The sequence below is a fragment of the Lithobates pipiens genome, unplaced genomic scaffold (assembly GCF_037356315.1).
Source record: "Lithobates pipiens isolate NorthernLeopardFrog02 unplaced genomic scaffold, aLitPip1_a1.2 Scaffold_8, whole genome shotgun sequence".
Lineage (NCBI taxonomy): Eukaryota > Metazoa > Chordata > Amphibia > Anura > Ranidae > Lithobates > Lithobates pipiens.
The window spans coordinates 492,773,066-492,788,633 of NW_027507903.1; the positions used below are offsets into that span (position 1 = coordinate 492,773,066).

Genomic DNA, 15,568 nt, shown 5'->3' on the forward strand with positions numbered 1-15,568 from the left:
AGGAAAGAGGGACAGAGGGAAAATTCTCGAAATCAGGGACAATTGGGAGCTATGAGGTATCCATCCGTGACTGGACAAAGGCCAGCCATACACGGTTTGGATCCTGCTGAAGCGGCCGAGATTCGATCCGTTAGTGGGCAGGCTGAATGTACCCAGTTGATCGATCAATCAACTTTGGTACAACCAGCCTGCCAGATTATCTTGCGATTATCGCTAACGGCTGTTATCGTCACCAGCAATAATCACTGTCTTCTCCAGGCCGATTTCCCCTGTCAGCTCTGTCTGTGTCGATGAGGGAAACATGCACATTTCTTTCCTGTAACCAATTCACACCATGTATGACCAGCCTTAAGCAGCTAGTTTAGGGGCACAATGAGTCTGCAGGATTTCCAAATGACAAAATCTGTATCTAGATTTTACCCACATTACACAGGATGTTTTTTATGCTGAATGATGTAATTAGTGTCCACAACTGATAAGAGTCTCAGTGATTAAAGCAGCATCTGTATTTATGACTCACAAATGAGCTTGAAATATTTCCCAATAGTCCATCTGCCACAGTTGTTTAAGGCCCCTTTCATATTGATGCAGTGTGGTTTCATGCCACCGCAGGTGTAGCACAGTGTACCCACTGGTTAGGTGCAGAGTAGCTGTCGTGCCTATAGAGTTCTATTACGTCCCACAGATTTGGTGCACTTTATGAAATTGCATTGCGCATAATCGGACGTAATGGAACTCTATAGGAAAGTGCAGCTAACCCACACCAAACCCATGGGTACATCTGCAGTGAGGTCAAATCGCACTGCATCAGTGTGAAAGGGGTCTAAAGCTTCATGCCAAACAAAATAATTTTTTTTACTAAAGCCCCATACACACTATCAGATTTTCTGCTGATTTTTGTCTTCAGATTTACCAAAACCATGTAGCGCAAGGGCCTGCCTGATTGCATACAAATTAAAACTCCTAAAGTTTGACCTCATATTATATGGTTTTGGTAAATCTGGAAACAAAAATCAGAAGAAAATCTGATAGTGTGTATGGGGCTTTATTTACATTTTTTATTTTGTTTGGCATGAAGCTTTAGACCCCTTTTACACTGATGCAGTGCGATTTGACCTCACTGCAGGTGTAGCGCAGTGTACCCATGGGTTTGGTGTGGGTTAGCTGCACTTTCATTACGTCCGATTATGTGCAATGCAATTTCATAAAGCGCACCAAATCTGTGGGACGTAACAGAACTCTATAGAGGGCTTTCACACCACGCCGCCCATAGCGTCTGCGGAAAAAAAAAAGCAATTTTTAGCGTTGTTTTACCGACGGATTTCGGACGCTAGTGGGGCTCTTTTATCCCCCGCTAGCGGCTGAGAAAGGGTTAAAACTGCCCGCAATAGTGGCATTTTGCTGGGACTATTGCAGCGCTGCCCCATTGATTTCAATGGGGAGCAGCAGTGGAAGAGCGGTAAAAACACCGCTCCAAAGAAGCTGCTGGCAGGACTTTTCCTGACGTCCTGCCAGCGCACCGCCCTCGGGCTTTCACACTGGAGACAATGGTGCAGCAGTTTGAGGGCGGATTGCAGGCGCTATTTCTAACACTATAGCGCCTGCAAAACGCCCTCGGTGTGAAAGGGGTCATAGGCACGACAGCTACTCTGCACCCAACCAGTGGGTACACTGTGCTACACCTGCGGTGCCATGAAACCACACTGCATCAATGTGAAAGGGGCCTTAAACAACTGTGGCAGATGGACTATTGGGAAATATTTTGATCTCATTTGTGAGTCATAAATACAGATGCTGCTTTAATCACTGAGACTCTTATCAGTTGTGGACACTAATTATATCGTTCAGCATAAAAAAACATCAACAGTGTAATGTGGGTAAAATCTAGATACAGATTTTGTCATTTGGAAATCCTGCAGACTCATTGTGCCCCTAAAATAGCTCCTTAAGGCTGGTCATACAAAACCATATAATATGAGGTCAAACCTTAGGAGTTTCAATTTGTATGCAATCAGGCAGGCCCTTGCACTACATGGTTTTGGTAAATCTGAAGACAAAAATCAGCAGAAAATCTGATAGTGTGTATGGGGCTTATGAGATGCTGTTTTTTATTGCAGACATTATTGTAGGCAGGGCATCAACTGGCCCCACTCTACTTTGTGGATGGTTTGGAATCACCTGGTTGCGGTGCAGGAGAGGGATTGCCAGACACACCCAATGCTGTAGAGTCCACCAGCAGCATAAAATATTTCAGGAGAGGAGCAATAAAGTAAGGAGCAAAGTCTTTCAGCTGTACAGAGCATTGGGCCTTCCGTCCAACAATCCTTGATTGAAAAAAAATGTAAGGTGCGAGGCAGGAGATTATTAGCTGAACAGCAACTGCATCTAATCAGTTGGGTATTTTTAGGGTAGTTTCAAAACACAGTAGGCATAGCAGGAGGTTTGTGTGTGCCTTTGAAGGCCTCATGCACACTTGTACAGCTGCTGTTTTTGGCTGTAGATGTATTTTTCTACAGTCATTAAACTCTCCATCACGTTATCCTATGTGTCCCTGCACACATAGGCTGTTATGAGAAGTTTTGGGCAGTGGCATTTTTGAGCAGTAAAAAAGACCCCAAAACTTGTGGGTTCTAAGAGACCTTTTTCAGCTGTAAAAACGCTCTAACACTGATAAAAGCTCAAAAACATCACTCAACAGCATGTTTTAATGCTTTTGATCCATTCAAAAAAAAAAAAAAAATTCTTAAAAAAAAAAACGCTAAAAAAATGCTATTGCAAAAAATGTTGAAAAAAGTTGAAAAACTCACTGTAAAGCTACTGGTGGTTTTTATAACGTTATTTTAACGTCCAGTGTGCATGAAGCCTAAGGCTCTGTAATCTAGGTGCCTTTACTGCATTCCAGTACAGTAAAAATGCAGCATGTTCTACTTTTTTTTTTTTTTTTCTGGAACGGACTGTACTGGTGTGAACTAAGCCATTGAAAACCATATAACCTACTTTCCATGCATTTTTGGTACAGAAAAAATTCACTGGACTGCATGTGGTGTGAACTGGCCCGAACATGCTGCACTTTTTCTGCACTGGACTTTACTGGAATGCAGAAAAATGCACCAAAAACACACATGATCTTATTTAAGGCCAGTTCACAAAACATGCAGTCCAGTGCATTTTTTTTCTGCATCAAAAATGCATGGAAAGTAAGATATGGTTTTCAATGGCATAGTTCACACCAGTGCAGTCAGTTCCAGAAAAAAAAAGTAGAACATGCTGCATTTTTCCTGTACTGGACTGGAACACTGTAAAACACATCAAAAAGGCACTGGAACACACATGTCCTTATTTAAAGTTAAGAAAAAAGAGGGGGAAAAAATGCATTGAACTGTGGGCCAGTGCATTGTTTCTCTGCATTAAAAACGCATGGTATGGTTTTCAATGGCATAGTTCACACCAGTGCTTGCAGATCCAGTGTGTTCCAGATTAAAAAAACAAATAAATAAATAAAAAGAAAGTAGAACATGCTGCAGTTTTCCTGCACTAGACAGTACAGGAATGCTGTAAAACGCATTAAAAACGCACTGGAAGACACATGTCCTTATTTAGCCCAGGTTCACACTGAGCTGCGGGAATGAAGCTGTGCAAGTTCAGCTGAACTCGCATGCTTTCACTCCCAATTGTGGCTGTAATTTCACAGACATCTGTGCGGGTTTCTACACAGATGTCAATGAAAATCGCACCCCAAAATCGCAAAAAGTAGTAAAGAAACTACTTTTTGAAATCCGTGCAGCTTTTTACCAATTAGGACGGTGCTATTGCCAGCAATTGCCGCCGATTCGACATGTCAAATCGCACCAATGTTAGCCAGAGCTTAAAGTTAAGAAAAAAAAGGAGGGGGAAAAAAATTAACTGAACTGTGTCAAAAACATACCAAAAATGCATCAAAACTATGTCAAACGTGTTTGCAGAAAAGCACCTGGACTGCGTTTCTATGGTGTGTACTGGCCCTGCATCAAAAATGCACCAAAACGCACAGGAACCCATCAAAAAGCCGTACAAAACGCGCATGCAGAAAAGCATCTGGAATGCATTCGGACTGCTTTTCTATGGTGTTAACTGGCACTAAAGGTTAAGGAAAAATGCACTGGACCACATCAAAAACGCACTGGAACGCATTAAAAAATGCATGCAGAAAAGCATCCGGACTGCATCAAGGGCCAGTTCACACACTGGTAAAATGCAATATGTGCTCTTTGAAAATGAATATTGCACTTTTTATGTGTGTGTGTGTGTGTTTGTTTGTTTTGTTTTGTTTTTTTTATGCAGTGTTAAAATTGAACAAAACCCAATGAATTTTGCATGTGTTTTTCCATTCCTGGTAACCTGCCAAAAAATGTGACAAAAAAAAAGCGCAGTGCATTTTCATTGACTATTGTATAAGGTGCGTTTTTTTTTTTTTTTCAAACAGGGCACTAAGAATGCAGCAAGCAGGACTTTTCAAAAGCACCGCAAACTGATTAAAAAAGTTAAGTTAGGATTTAAAGGGGAATATTTTTCATGCACATTTGCCGTGCTGGGAAGGCGCATTTCAGTGTGGCACAAGTGCCCCGGTGTGGAGAGGTACCTGGGGGACAGCACTCCATTTACAGACATGACAGTGGAATCACATTGAATCCAATGATCACTGTGTCTAGTGATTGCTCTAGAACTATATAATACAATGTTGCAGATAAAGGAAAGTGCACATGTGCTGTGTAGTATATAAATCTTGGCAGGCAATGTATCTGTAGAGGAGTGCTTTAGAAAAGTAATATTATGCCTGTAGATCAGCTACCATGTCCCTCCTTTCTCCAGCCCCCTCCACTCCCCCTCCGCCTCCAGGAGCTCCTTATCTGCTGCTTGGTCTGCCTAGGTTGAGTACAGCTGGATGTCCCCAGTGAAGTGAACCATGGAGCTATCCAGAGAGAAACACCATGTCCCCCTCAATGATGGCAACAGCATCCCCCTGCTGGGACTGGGCACCTACGCTTCCCCCCGCACGGTGAGTCCGGATAATACTTTCTTTACTGGGACATAATCACTCAACTACTACTACCCCAATTATTATCACTGCTGGATCTGTCCCTAAACTATTATCATCCCTACTACTGTATTCTGTTCTACAATTACCTTTTATCACTTAAAATCAATCCCCCCACTCTACCTACTTCTACTATTATTGTTGGGGGGTCCTGTACTAACTATTATTTATATCTGTTCTATCATATGTAGTACCACCTGTATTGGCCATATCCCAACTGTACTATATAATACAGATTATTATAGAATAAGAGGTGTCTGATTGTGAACAACAAGCTCAGAAGTGTTTGCCAATCTATGCCCCTTGGCCTCGGGTTACTTCTATTGTTTAATACACAATGGTATTCTTTCCCACCCTTGTACACAGGTAATATCAATTACCCTTAATAATGCTATTTATCATAAGCAAGTAACATTTAAATACTTAAAGCAGTAGTAAACCGTTGATCTTCAAGACAATTGCATAATGTGCTAGCATGCATTGCATACTAGCACATTATGAAATGTTTACCTTAGAACGAAGCTCCCACAGCCCGACCAGGTCAGCGCTGTGGTGGCTGTCGTGTTGCCTCGCCGTTTCTTCCAGGGTCGCGGGCTCCAGCGTCGAGAGGCTGGAGCCGCGATGATGGCATATGCGCAGGAGCCCTCCGTTCTGGCGTGCTACGTCAGACCTTCGCCGAGCATGCGCCCTCTGACGTTAGCGGCTGTATGAAGGGTGACTACCTCCTAAATCGTGTAGGTTTAGGAGATATTCATTTTACCTACAAGTAAGTCTTATTATTTTTACCTGTAGGTAAATATGTCCAAGTGGAGTATACAACCACTTTAAAATCACCCAACGTACCAAAATTCCGGTTCAGTGGGAATCGGACCATATTCAGTATGTGGCTTCTTTTGAACAGTCGTGCTGGAAAACTAACATTCAATCAGCGCTTGTGGTCAATGGCTGCAGCACTGATCTGTGTGTTCTGATTGGGCGGGTGCCCACTATCAGAATGCAATAGCGAAACAGGATAGATATATGTATATATATATTACACCACTTTGATACCATCCATCCATACCAACAATGACCTATTTGAATAGAATTAGCTGATGAATATTCTGACAATACTATTCTACCAGTCCTAAGGAGCTTCCTTTTTAATGTGTATATGGACTTGCTACATGTCTACATTCAGGAATCACACACACACACACTGAAAGTAGAGTGCGTCACTCCTGCCCTGTTATACACTGAGATCACATCAACAGTGGGCTCCCAATCAACCCACTGATGATAAACAGCAAAGGATGAGATCTGTACAATGCAACCGTACAGTTTCAATCAACACAGGGCTTGAGAGAGAGCAGAGTGTTGCTGCTGCTAATCCCAGTCTTAGTCCGTAGGGTTCAATATTGAGTTGGCCCACCCTTTGCAGCTATAACAGCTTCAACTCTTCTGGGAAGGCTGTCCACAAGGTTTAGGAGTGTGTATATGGGAATGTTTGACCATTCTTCCACAAGCACATTTGTGAGGTCAGGCACTGATGTTGGATGAGAAGGCCTGGCTTGCAATCTCCGCTCTAAATTATCCCAAAGATGTTCTGTGGGATAGGACAGGGAATTGTAGTAGAATTCGGTAAATCATGGGATCCGCAGCAGAGGTGCAATACAGGAGGGATAGTATATCGAACTATACAGCAGTAGTTTGTTGAGATCAGGACTCTGCAGGCCAGTCAAGTATCTACACCCCATACTCACTCATCTATATCTTTATGGACCTTGCTTTGTGCACTTTTCCAAATCATTTGGTGGAGCTGAGATTATGGTGTGGGGTTGTTTTTCAGGGGTTGAGCTTGGGCCCCTTAGTTCCAGTGAAGGGAACTCTTAGGGTCCTTTCACACGGGGCGGATCCTTGCTGATCCGCCCCCTGGATATCTGCTTGCTCAGCAGGGATTGCCGGAGCGATCTCCGCTAAGCAGGAAGATGACCGGTCTGTCTCTGCACACTGCGCAGGGACGGACCTGTCAGAGCACGCGCTCTCCCCTATGGGAGATCGGGTGACGACGGACCGCAGTGTCCGTTGTCACCCGATCGATCCGATGACGGATGGAAAAATAGCTTTTATCTCCGTCACGCTTTTTCGGATCGGAGCGGCTCGGATGTCAGCGGACATGTCACCGCTGACATCCGACGCTCCATGGACCTCTATGGAGCATCTGTTCAGGTCCGCCTGAAAAACTGACAGGCGGACCTGAAGGGATCACCCATGTGAAAGGGGCCTTAAGGCGTCAGCATACCAAGACATTTTGGACATGCTTCCAACCTTTGTGGCAACAGTTTGGGGATGGCCCCTTCCTGTTCCAACATGTTCCCAGTGCACAAAACAAGGTCTATGGATGAGCGAGTTTGGGGTGGAGGAACTTGACTGGCCTGCACAAAGTCCTGACCTCAACCCAATAGAACACCTTTGGGATAATTTAGACTGGAGACTGCGAGCTAGACCTTCTCGTCCAACACCAGTGCCTGACCTCACAAATGCTCTTCTGGAAGAATGGTCAAACATTCCCATAGACACACTCCTAAACCTTGTGGACAGCCTTCCCAGAAGAATTGAAGCTGTTATAGCTGCAAAGGGTGGCCAACTCAGTATTGAACCCTACGGACTAAGACTGGAATGTCATTAAAGTGCATGTGCAAGCAGGTGTCCCAATACTTTTTGAAAATATATTGTGTGTGTGTGTAATATAGCTATCTATCTCTTGTGAATCTATAACTGCTGTACTTTTAATTTGGTTCCTGTTGTTTCTGCTGTATCACTGCCTTTCCCACCTGCAGTACTGCCGCCTTCAAATCTAACCTCTATACTGCACTGCCTTCTACTGGCTGCTCTATTTTTCTGCAGTTACTCTCTTTATCCTATCCTACTCACACTACTACTGCTACTACTACTACTACAACTATGACTTCTGCTCCCCATCTCTCTAATTACAGTGATTTTTTTTTTTTTTTTTTTTTTTTTTGCTTTTATTACTGCTGGTGCTTTTCATATACTGGATGCCAGATCTGCTACTGCTGTATAGTTCGATATACATACTATCCCTCCTGTATTGCACCTCTGCTCCTGATCCCATGATTTACTGAATTCTACTACAAGTCCCTGTCCTATCCCACATGAACTACTTCCACCTTGCCATTACTACTGTCTCTGTTGCTCCCTGTCTTATCCCATGAGTACTGCTGCTCCCTGTCCTGTCCTACCTACTATCCCACTACTACTTCCTATTCATGTCCTAGCCCACCTGTACTATTATTACCTCTCTGTTACAGCTGCACCTTTCCAATCCAACCTGTAGTACTGTCACATTTGTTATAGCTGTCCCATATCTCTGTCCTAGCCCACCTGTATTACTGTCACCTCTGTTACTGCTGCCTTATTCCACCTATACTACTATAACATCTGTTACTACTCTTCCTTTTTTCTGTCCTATCCTACCTGTACTCCTGTCACCTTTGTTACTGCTGTTGCCTGTCCCTGTCCTATCCCACCTGTACTACTATAACCTTTGTTACTTCCATGGTCATTGACCTGGACCTGTCACTCATCTCCCACATCATTTGCCTTTCTATTGGCACATCACTGTAATGAGCTGCTTTATTAACTAATATTTAGTCATATGGGGTTGGATATTAGGGGCCAGAGAACAGAAGTTAGTAGATATGAACAGTGGTGGACATGTGCAGCCTGTTGCATTAGGGTGTGCACCCAAAAAAAACCGAATAAATAAATATATATGTAAAATATGTAAAAAAACATTAAAATGTAGTAGGGCATTGGACATGTAAGTAGGGCAGAGTTTTTTTTATTATGTTATTTTTAAAATATGTTTTACAATTGTTTTAGGAGCCTCATGGGGGGGGGGGGGGGGGCTTTGGTGAAATATCAGCAGAGGGAATCCTCACTGTATGGGGTGATTAGGATGTGCCCAGGCACACCCCCATGCACACTCCTATGGTCGTGGACCAGTTAAAATGGAATTCAGAAGACCATCCATCCAAACCAGGAGCTAGCAGGATTTTTTTGGGGGCCAGCCCCACTGGCGACAATTAGAGAAAACCTTGAAAGTTAGGCTCCAGCTGTTATTTTTAAACAGTGTTGGCTATTTAGCTCCTGGGATTTGGCCCGCCATGGTATTGGCATCACATAGCACAAGTGCAGATCAGAGGCACCAGTTCTTTGCCCTGTTTGAAGAAAAATTTTAAAGTCATCAGCTACAAATACTGTAACTGCTGACTTTTATAAAACGGATACTCCCCTCTCCAGGGATCTAGCGCCGCCCTCAAGCAGACCAGTTCTTCACCGTTCTTCGGGTCCTCCGCATGTAAACTGTGGCAAACTGACTTTGACTCCTTTCGGCTTCACGTCCTGCTTCCCACAGTGCAAGTGGTCCGGGGGGGGGGGGGGGGGAACCAGAAGTGGGGCAGATACCTGTCAACCTGGTACCCCCCCCCCAAAAAAAAAGTTACAAAATAAGAAGAAAAGAGGAGGAGGGCATAAAGCAGAACTTCCCCTTTTAGGGTGAAGTTCTGCTTTAAAGGTTTCATGCCCATTTATGATTTTGTAAACACGGGTTCACTTTAGTATGCCTAGATGTGAATATTATTTTCAGCTTCCATTTAATATATATCATTTGAGTTTTTTTTTTTTGTTTGTCATTTCAAATTCATAAAACCAGCTGGGTGTCAGTCTTTGGTATGATTTGTAGTTTTGTTTTAAGATATCCGAATTTTTCAGAGATGACTAATATGAATAAAGTATCTTCTATGTCTAAACTAACCACATCAATTGAACTTTTATACAAGTCCTTTTTATCCTGGGAACTACCATTTTACCCGCTGGCTATTGACTGGATTGCTGTGTTTAGTAACTTTTTCTTGAAATAAGGGTTTTTCCCAATGTAGACCCCCTTTCCTTCCTTTTTGGTCACGTTTGAGGAACACCATGGGTTAGTTTGGCCAGCCATGTTGCCTTCCTTTCTAGTCTAACCACTGAGGAATTCGCCAAAGGTGCCAAATGTGGAACCGGAGGGGGGTGGGGAAGACAAATGAGCAGAACTTCCACTTTTGGGTGGAACTCCGCTTTAAAATGACCCGCTAAAGAAGAGGGTTTATGGCAATTGAAATATCCCATGTTCTCTCATCATTGGCTGCCTAATACGCTTTTATGGTTAAAGAAGAACTGCAGTCTGCTCACATAATCTGTAATAAAAACATCTTTGCCATTCTGAAGCTGCCCTCCAACCACTTTGCATATTTTATATAGAGTAAAACCCTGGTATGAGAGTAAATTGGTTTGAAAATGTTTTGCAAGACAAGCAACATTTTAAAATAAATTTTGACTTGATATACAAGCGATGTCTTGATCTACAAGTAGCGTCCTGTCACAACTCTGTATAAAAGAGAAGAGGCGCCTCTAAGTGTAGCAATACAGTTATATTTAATGAAGGTACAGCATTTAGAAACTCACATGGTTGATGATTAAAACAGGCACATCTACAGTTGTGCTCATAAGTTTACATACCCTGGCAGAATTTGATTTCTTGGCCATTCATTATTCAGAGAACGACACAAAAGCTTTTCTTTCACTCATGGTTAGTGTTTGGCTGAAGCCATTTAATATTAATCAACTGTGTTTATTCCTTTAAAAAAAAAAAAATTCATAATGGCAACAGAAACTACTCAAATGACCCTGATCAAAAGTTTACATACCCCAGTTCTTAATATCGTGTACTGCCCCCTTTACCATCAATGACAGCTTTTAGGTCTTTTGTAGTATTTGTGGATGAGGCTCGTTTTCATCTCAGATGGTAGAGCTGCCAATTCCTCTTGGCAAAAAATCATCCAGTTCCTGGAAATTTTGGGCTGTTTTGCATGAACTGCACATTTGAGATCTCCCCAGAGAGGCTCAATTATATTGAGGTCAGAAGACTGAGATGGCCACTCCAGAACCTTCACTTTATTCTGCTGTAGCCAATGACAGGTCGACTTGGCCTTGTGTTTTGGATCATTGTCATGTTGAAATGTCCAAATAAGTCCCATGTGACACTTCCTGGCTGTTGAATGCAAATGTTCCTCCAGTATTTTTTGTTAACATACTGCATTTATCGTGCCAACAATTTTGACCAAATTTCCTGTGCCTTTGTAGCTCAGACATCCCCAAAACATCAGCGATTCACCTCTGTACCTTACACCATAGGCCTTGTTGACTCCTCTCCAAATGAAGCGTTTATGGTTGTGGCCAAAAGTTCAATTTTGGTCTCATCACTCTAAATGACTTTGTGCCAGAAGGTTTGAGGGTTGTCTCTGTGCTGTTTGGCATATTGTAAGCGGGATACTTTATGGCATTTGCGTAGTAATGGCTTTCTTCTTGCGACACGACCATGCAGCCCATCTTTCTTCAAGTGCCTCCTTATTGTGCCTCTTGAAACAGCCACGCGTGTTTTCAGAGAGTCCTGTATTTCACCTGAAGTTATTTATGGGTTTTTCTTTGCATCCCGAACAATTTTCCTGGCAGTTGTGGATGAAATTTTAACTGGTCTACCTGACCGTGGTTTTGGTTTTAACAGAACCCCTGATTTTCCACTTCTTCCTGATTAGTTTGAACATAGCCATTCAAACCCCTTTATGTCAACGTGTGCATGTTATCAGGCTAAAATCACCAGGGTATGTAAACTTTTGATCAGGGCCATTTGGATAGTTTCTGTTGTCATTATGATTTATAAAGAGTAAAAGCAATTGATTGATAATAAATGGCTTCAGCCAAACGCTAACCATGAGTGAAAGAAATGTTTTTGTGTTGTCATTCATATATTCTCTGAAAAATGAAATAAAAGAAATCTTAAATTCTGCCAGGGTATGTAAACTTATGAGCACACCTGTAAGTATGCAGGCATCCAGGGTAAAGATGTCCACATAGACCATCCTACTCACCATCATATCTTTCACTCTGCGCTCCACGAGCGGTTCAAGCCTCGCCTTCAGATCGCTCTACTACAGGGTAGTCTTCCCGGTCATAAATGCATACTAAGATGTGCCTCTTTTAATCATCAACCATGTGAGTTGCTAAATGTTGTACCTTCATTAAATGTAACCATAGTGCTACACTTAGAGGCACCTCTCTTCTCTTTTATACTCTGTAGCTCCTGCTGAATTTTGCTTCTAATCCCCTTCTGGAGGCTTTTGTTTCTGGATGGACATTTTATGGCTACACAACCTATCGCGTTGCTATAATCTTTTTATATGGACTGTAAACTGAAGGATTTATGAATAAATGGTTGTGGAACAAATCAGTGAGTTTCCATTATTTCTTATAGGGAATTTTTGCTCAGAGTATCCAGCAACATTCTTGCATGTGTTTTGGAACTGTCCAGTAATTGGGTCCTTTTGGGCAGATGTTTCCAGGTGTATGTAACAGCTATTGTTGTACCCCTTAAGGACCAAGCCTCTTTTTGAGATTTGTTGATTACAAGTTAAAAACAGTTTTGTTTGCTAGAAAATTACTTGGAACCCCCAAACATTATACATTTTTTTTTTTTCTAACACCCTAGAGCAGTGATGGCGAACCTTGGCACCCCGGATGTTTTGGAACTACATTTCCCATGATGCTCATGCACTCTGCAGTGTACTTGAGCATCATGGGAAATGTAGTTCCAAAAAATATGGGGTGCCAAGGTTAGCCATCACTGCCCTAGAGAATAAAATACACTTTTTTTTTTAATTAAAAAATAAAACTGTTATAACATTTAATAATAAAAAAAAAAAAAAAAAAAATATATATATATATATATATATATATATATATATATATATATATATATATATATATATATATATATATATATATATATATATATATATATTTTTTTTATACTGTGAAAGATGTTACGCCGAGTAAATTGATACTCAACATGTCATGCTTCAAAATTGCGCCCGCTTGTGGAATGGAATCAAACTTTTACCCTTAATCTCCATAGGCGACGTTTAAAAAAAATTCTACAGGTTGCATCTTTTGAGTTAGAGGAGAGCTGGGGCTAGAATTATGGCTCTCTCTCTACCAATTGCGTGATGCCTCCCATGTGTGGTTTGAACACCATTTTCATATGCGTTTGCTTCTGCGGGCGAGCTCGTTGGGATGGGGCGTGTTTAAAAATAATTTATTCTTATTTTACCTTATTTTCACTTTTATTCATATTACAAGGAGTGTAAACATCCCTTGTAATAGAAAAAAAGCATGACATGACTTCTTAAATATCAGATCTGGGGTCAAAAATACCTCAGATTTCATATTTACACTAAAATGCTCTGGTAAGCGGCGGAGGGCACTGGAACGCGGCGGGATAGATGGCCTCTCTCACGCTGCTGATAGAAGTGATCTTGCGGCGAATCCGCCGCAGAGACCACTCTTATCTGAAACCGGACTACTCACTGAAGAAGAGAATACTGGGGTTGTGGCAGCTGGCTGCTGCCATAACAACGATATTCCTCTTCAAAATACTGATGTATAACGACGGTGGGTGGTTCGGAAGTGGTTAAACTAGAAGTTCAGGCAAAAACTAAAATCTCCAAATCTACTTGCATCCATAATCCTAAAACGAATCTACCTAGCCCTGTAAAGCAAAAATCGCTTTACATACCTATTCTGCAGTCGCACCGGTCTAGTCCCATGTTGAGCTGCAGGGGGCGGGGCTTCAGTATGTGGGAGTGTGCAGGAGAGGCACCCGACAAGGGAAGCCCCATAGTAACTCTATGGGTGACGTCAGTTTCCAGGCATTTCCCAGCCGCTGTAAACTGTCTCCTCTGCAGAGCTTCTGCTGCTGGAGACCAGGACGGATCGGATTCAGAAAAGGTGTGTGTGTGTGTGTGTGTGTGTGTGTGTGTGGCAATTTTTGCTTTACAGCGCTAGATAGGTTAGGTTATTTTTAAATTGTGGATGCAAGCAGATTTGGAGAATTTGGTTTTAGGCTGAACTTCCACTTTAAAGTGTTACTAAACCCACAACAGTAAAATCAGTCTGTATATGCAGTAAAGCATACTTGTTATACTCACTCTGGAACCTAATGGGTTATACTCTACATTGTGTAAAAAGTCTGTTTGATCTTGTCTTCTCTGATCCTCCCCTTTTATTGTCCCCAATCCATCTGCTGATAGAACAGGGCCATCAGGGCACATGCTCAGTTTAGTGTATAGTGCTAGAGAGGGGTGTGTTTTTGTTTGGTGTTGTGTTTTTTTTTTTTTTTTTTTTTTTTTTTTTTGGGAGAGTGCATGTGATCAGCACAGGGCCAATCGGCAAAAAAATAAAAATAAATCAGGGGTCATGCAGGCTCATAGGACAATCAGCGGAAAATGAAAACTCCTCCTAAAAGCTTTAACCATTGCTAGGCCGAACACTGATAGAAGTCCCAAGACTCCTATATACTGCTGAGAAAAAGTATTTGGCAGTTTATATTTACTAAAATAATTACATTTTCATGTTCTGTGTACTGTGCGAGACCGAATATAGTGAATGCGGAGTCCTAGTTATTCTAAGGTATGGCACATCTGGACAGAGTCCACCCAGATAACAAGAAATTGTGCTGCACGTTTGAAAATGATTTGCTAAGATAATGCTAGACTTCCCAGGCTTCACAAGTTTGTTACACAATAAGAGCAAGTCTACATTGCATGACTCCAGATTAACTTTCTTTTCAACTATTCTGCAAGTTCTGGTTCAGTTATGTTGCTCAATAGTCCCCCCCCCCCCCCCACCACAGGGGTCGCTGTGACTGAATTTTCATGCTGTAGACTTGCAGAGCTCCTGCTGTAGACTCGCCACTGCAACTTTGCTCTTGCTAGAGACTTGCCATGCAAATTTGCTACAAATTGGAAAAGTGTAATCTAGAACTTGTGCTTCAAGTGCTCTGCAAGTGTACAACTTGCCAGTGAAAATGTGCAGCAAGTTGATAAGACTTACAATTCAACACTGCTACAAATTTGTGGCAAGTTATCCTTGCTATCTGGGCACAGATACTGTAGCTTCCACTGAGATATCCCAGAAGAGAGTACTAGGACACATCCCCTCTTCTGTTATAAGGTATCCTAATGCACTGTGGGTAAATATTCATGTTCATCTACTCACTGACCCATCAGCGCTGAATGGAGTGTAGTGTGCCAATGGACGCCGGTTGCCATGGTATTGCCCAGATAGCAAGGATAACTTGCCACAAATTTGTGGCAGTGTTGAATTGTAATTCTGTTAACTTGCTGCACATTTTCACTAGCAATTTGTGCACTTGCACGGCACTTGAAGCACAAGTTCTAGTTCATTTGCATAGCAAGAGCAAAATTGCAGTGGTGAGTCTACAGCAAGAGATCTTCAAGTCTATAGCATGAAAACCCAGTCACAGCGAACCCTGTGGTGAGATGACTATTGCACAACATAACTGAACCAGAACTTGCAGCAGACTTGCAGAACGTT

The 15,568-nt window shown here is 42.1% G+C and overlaps 1 protein-coding gene across 1 annotated transcript in view; it reads left to right on the forward strand.

Annotated features, from left to right (window-relative positions):
• Positions 1-4,872: 4,872 nt before the first annotated feature.
• The window catches only part of AKR1D1 (aldo-keto reductase family 1 member D1), an 83,615-nt gene continuing 72,919 nt past the window's right edge, over positions 4,873-15,568 (forward strand). Inside the window, exon 1 of the mRNA XM_077469100.1 lies at positions 4,873-5,035. Coding sequence (XP_077325226.1) covers positions 4,943-5,035 — 93 coding nt within the window. The 5' untranslated portion in view covers positions 4,873-4,942. The remainder of the gene's footprint in view (positions 5,036-15,568) is intronic.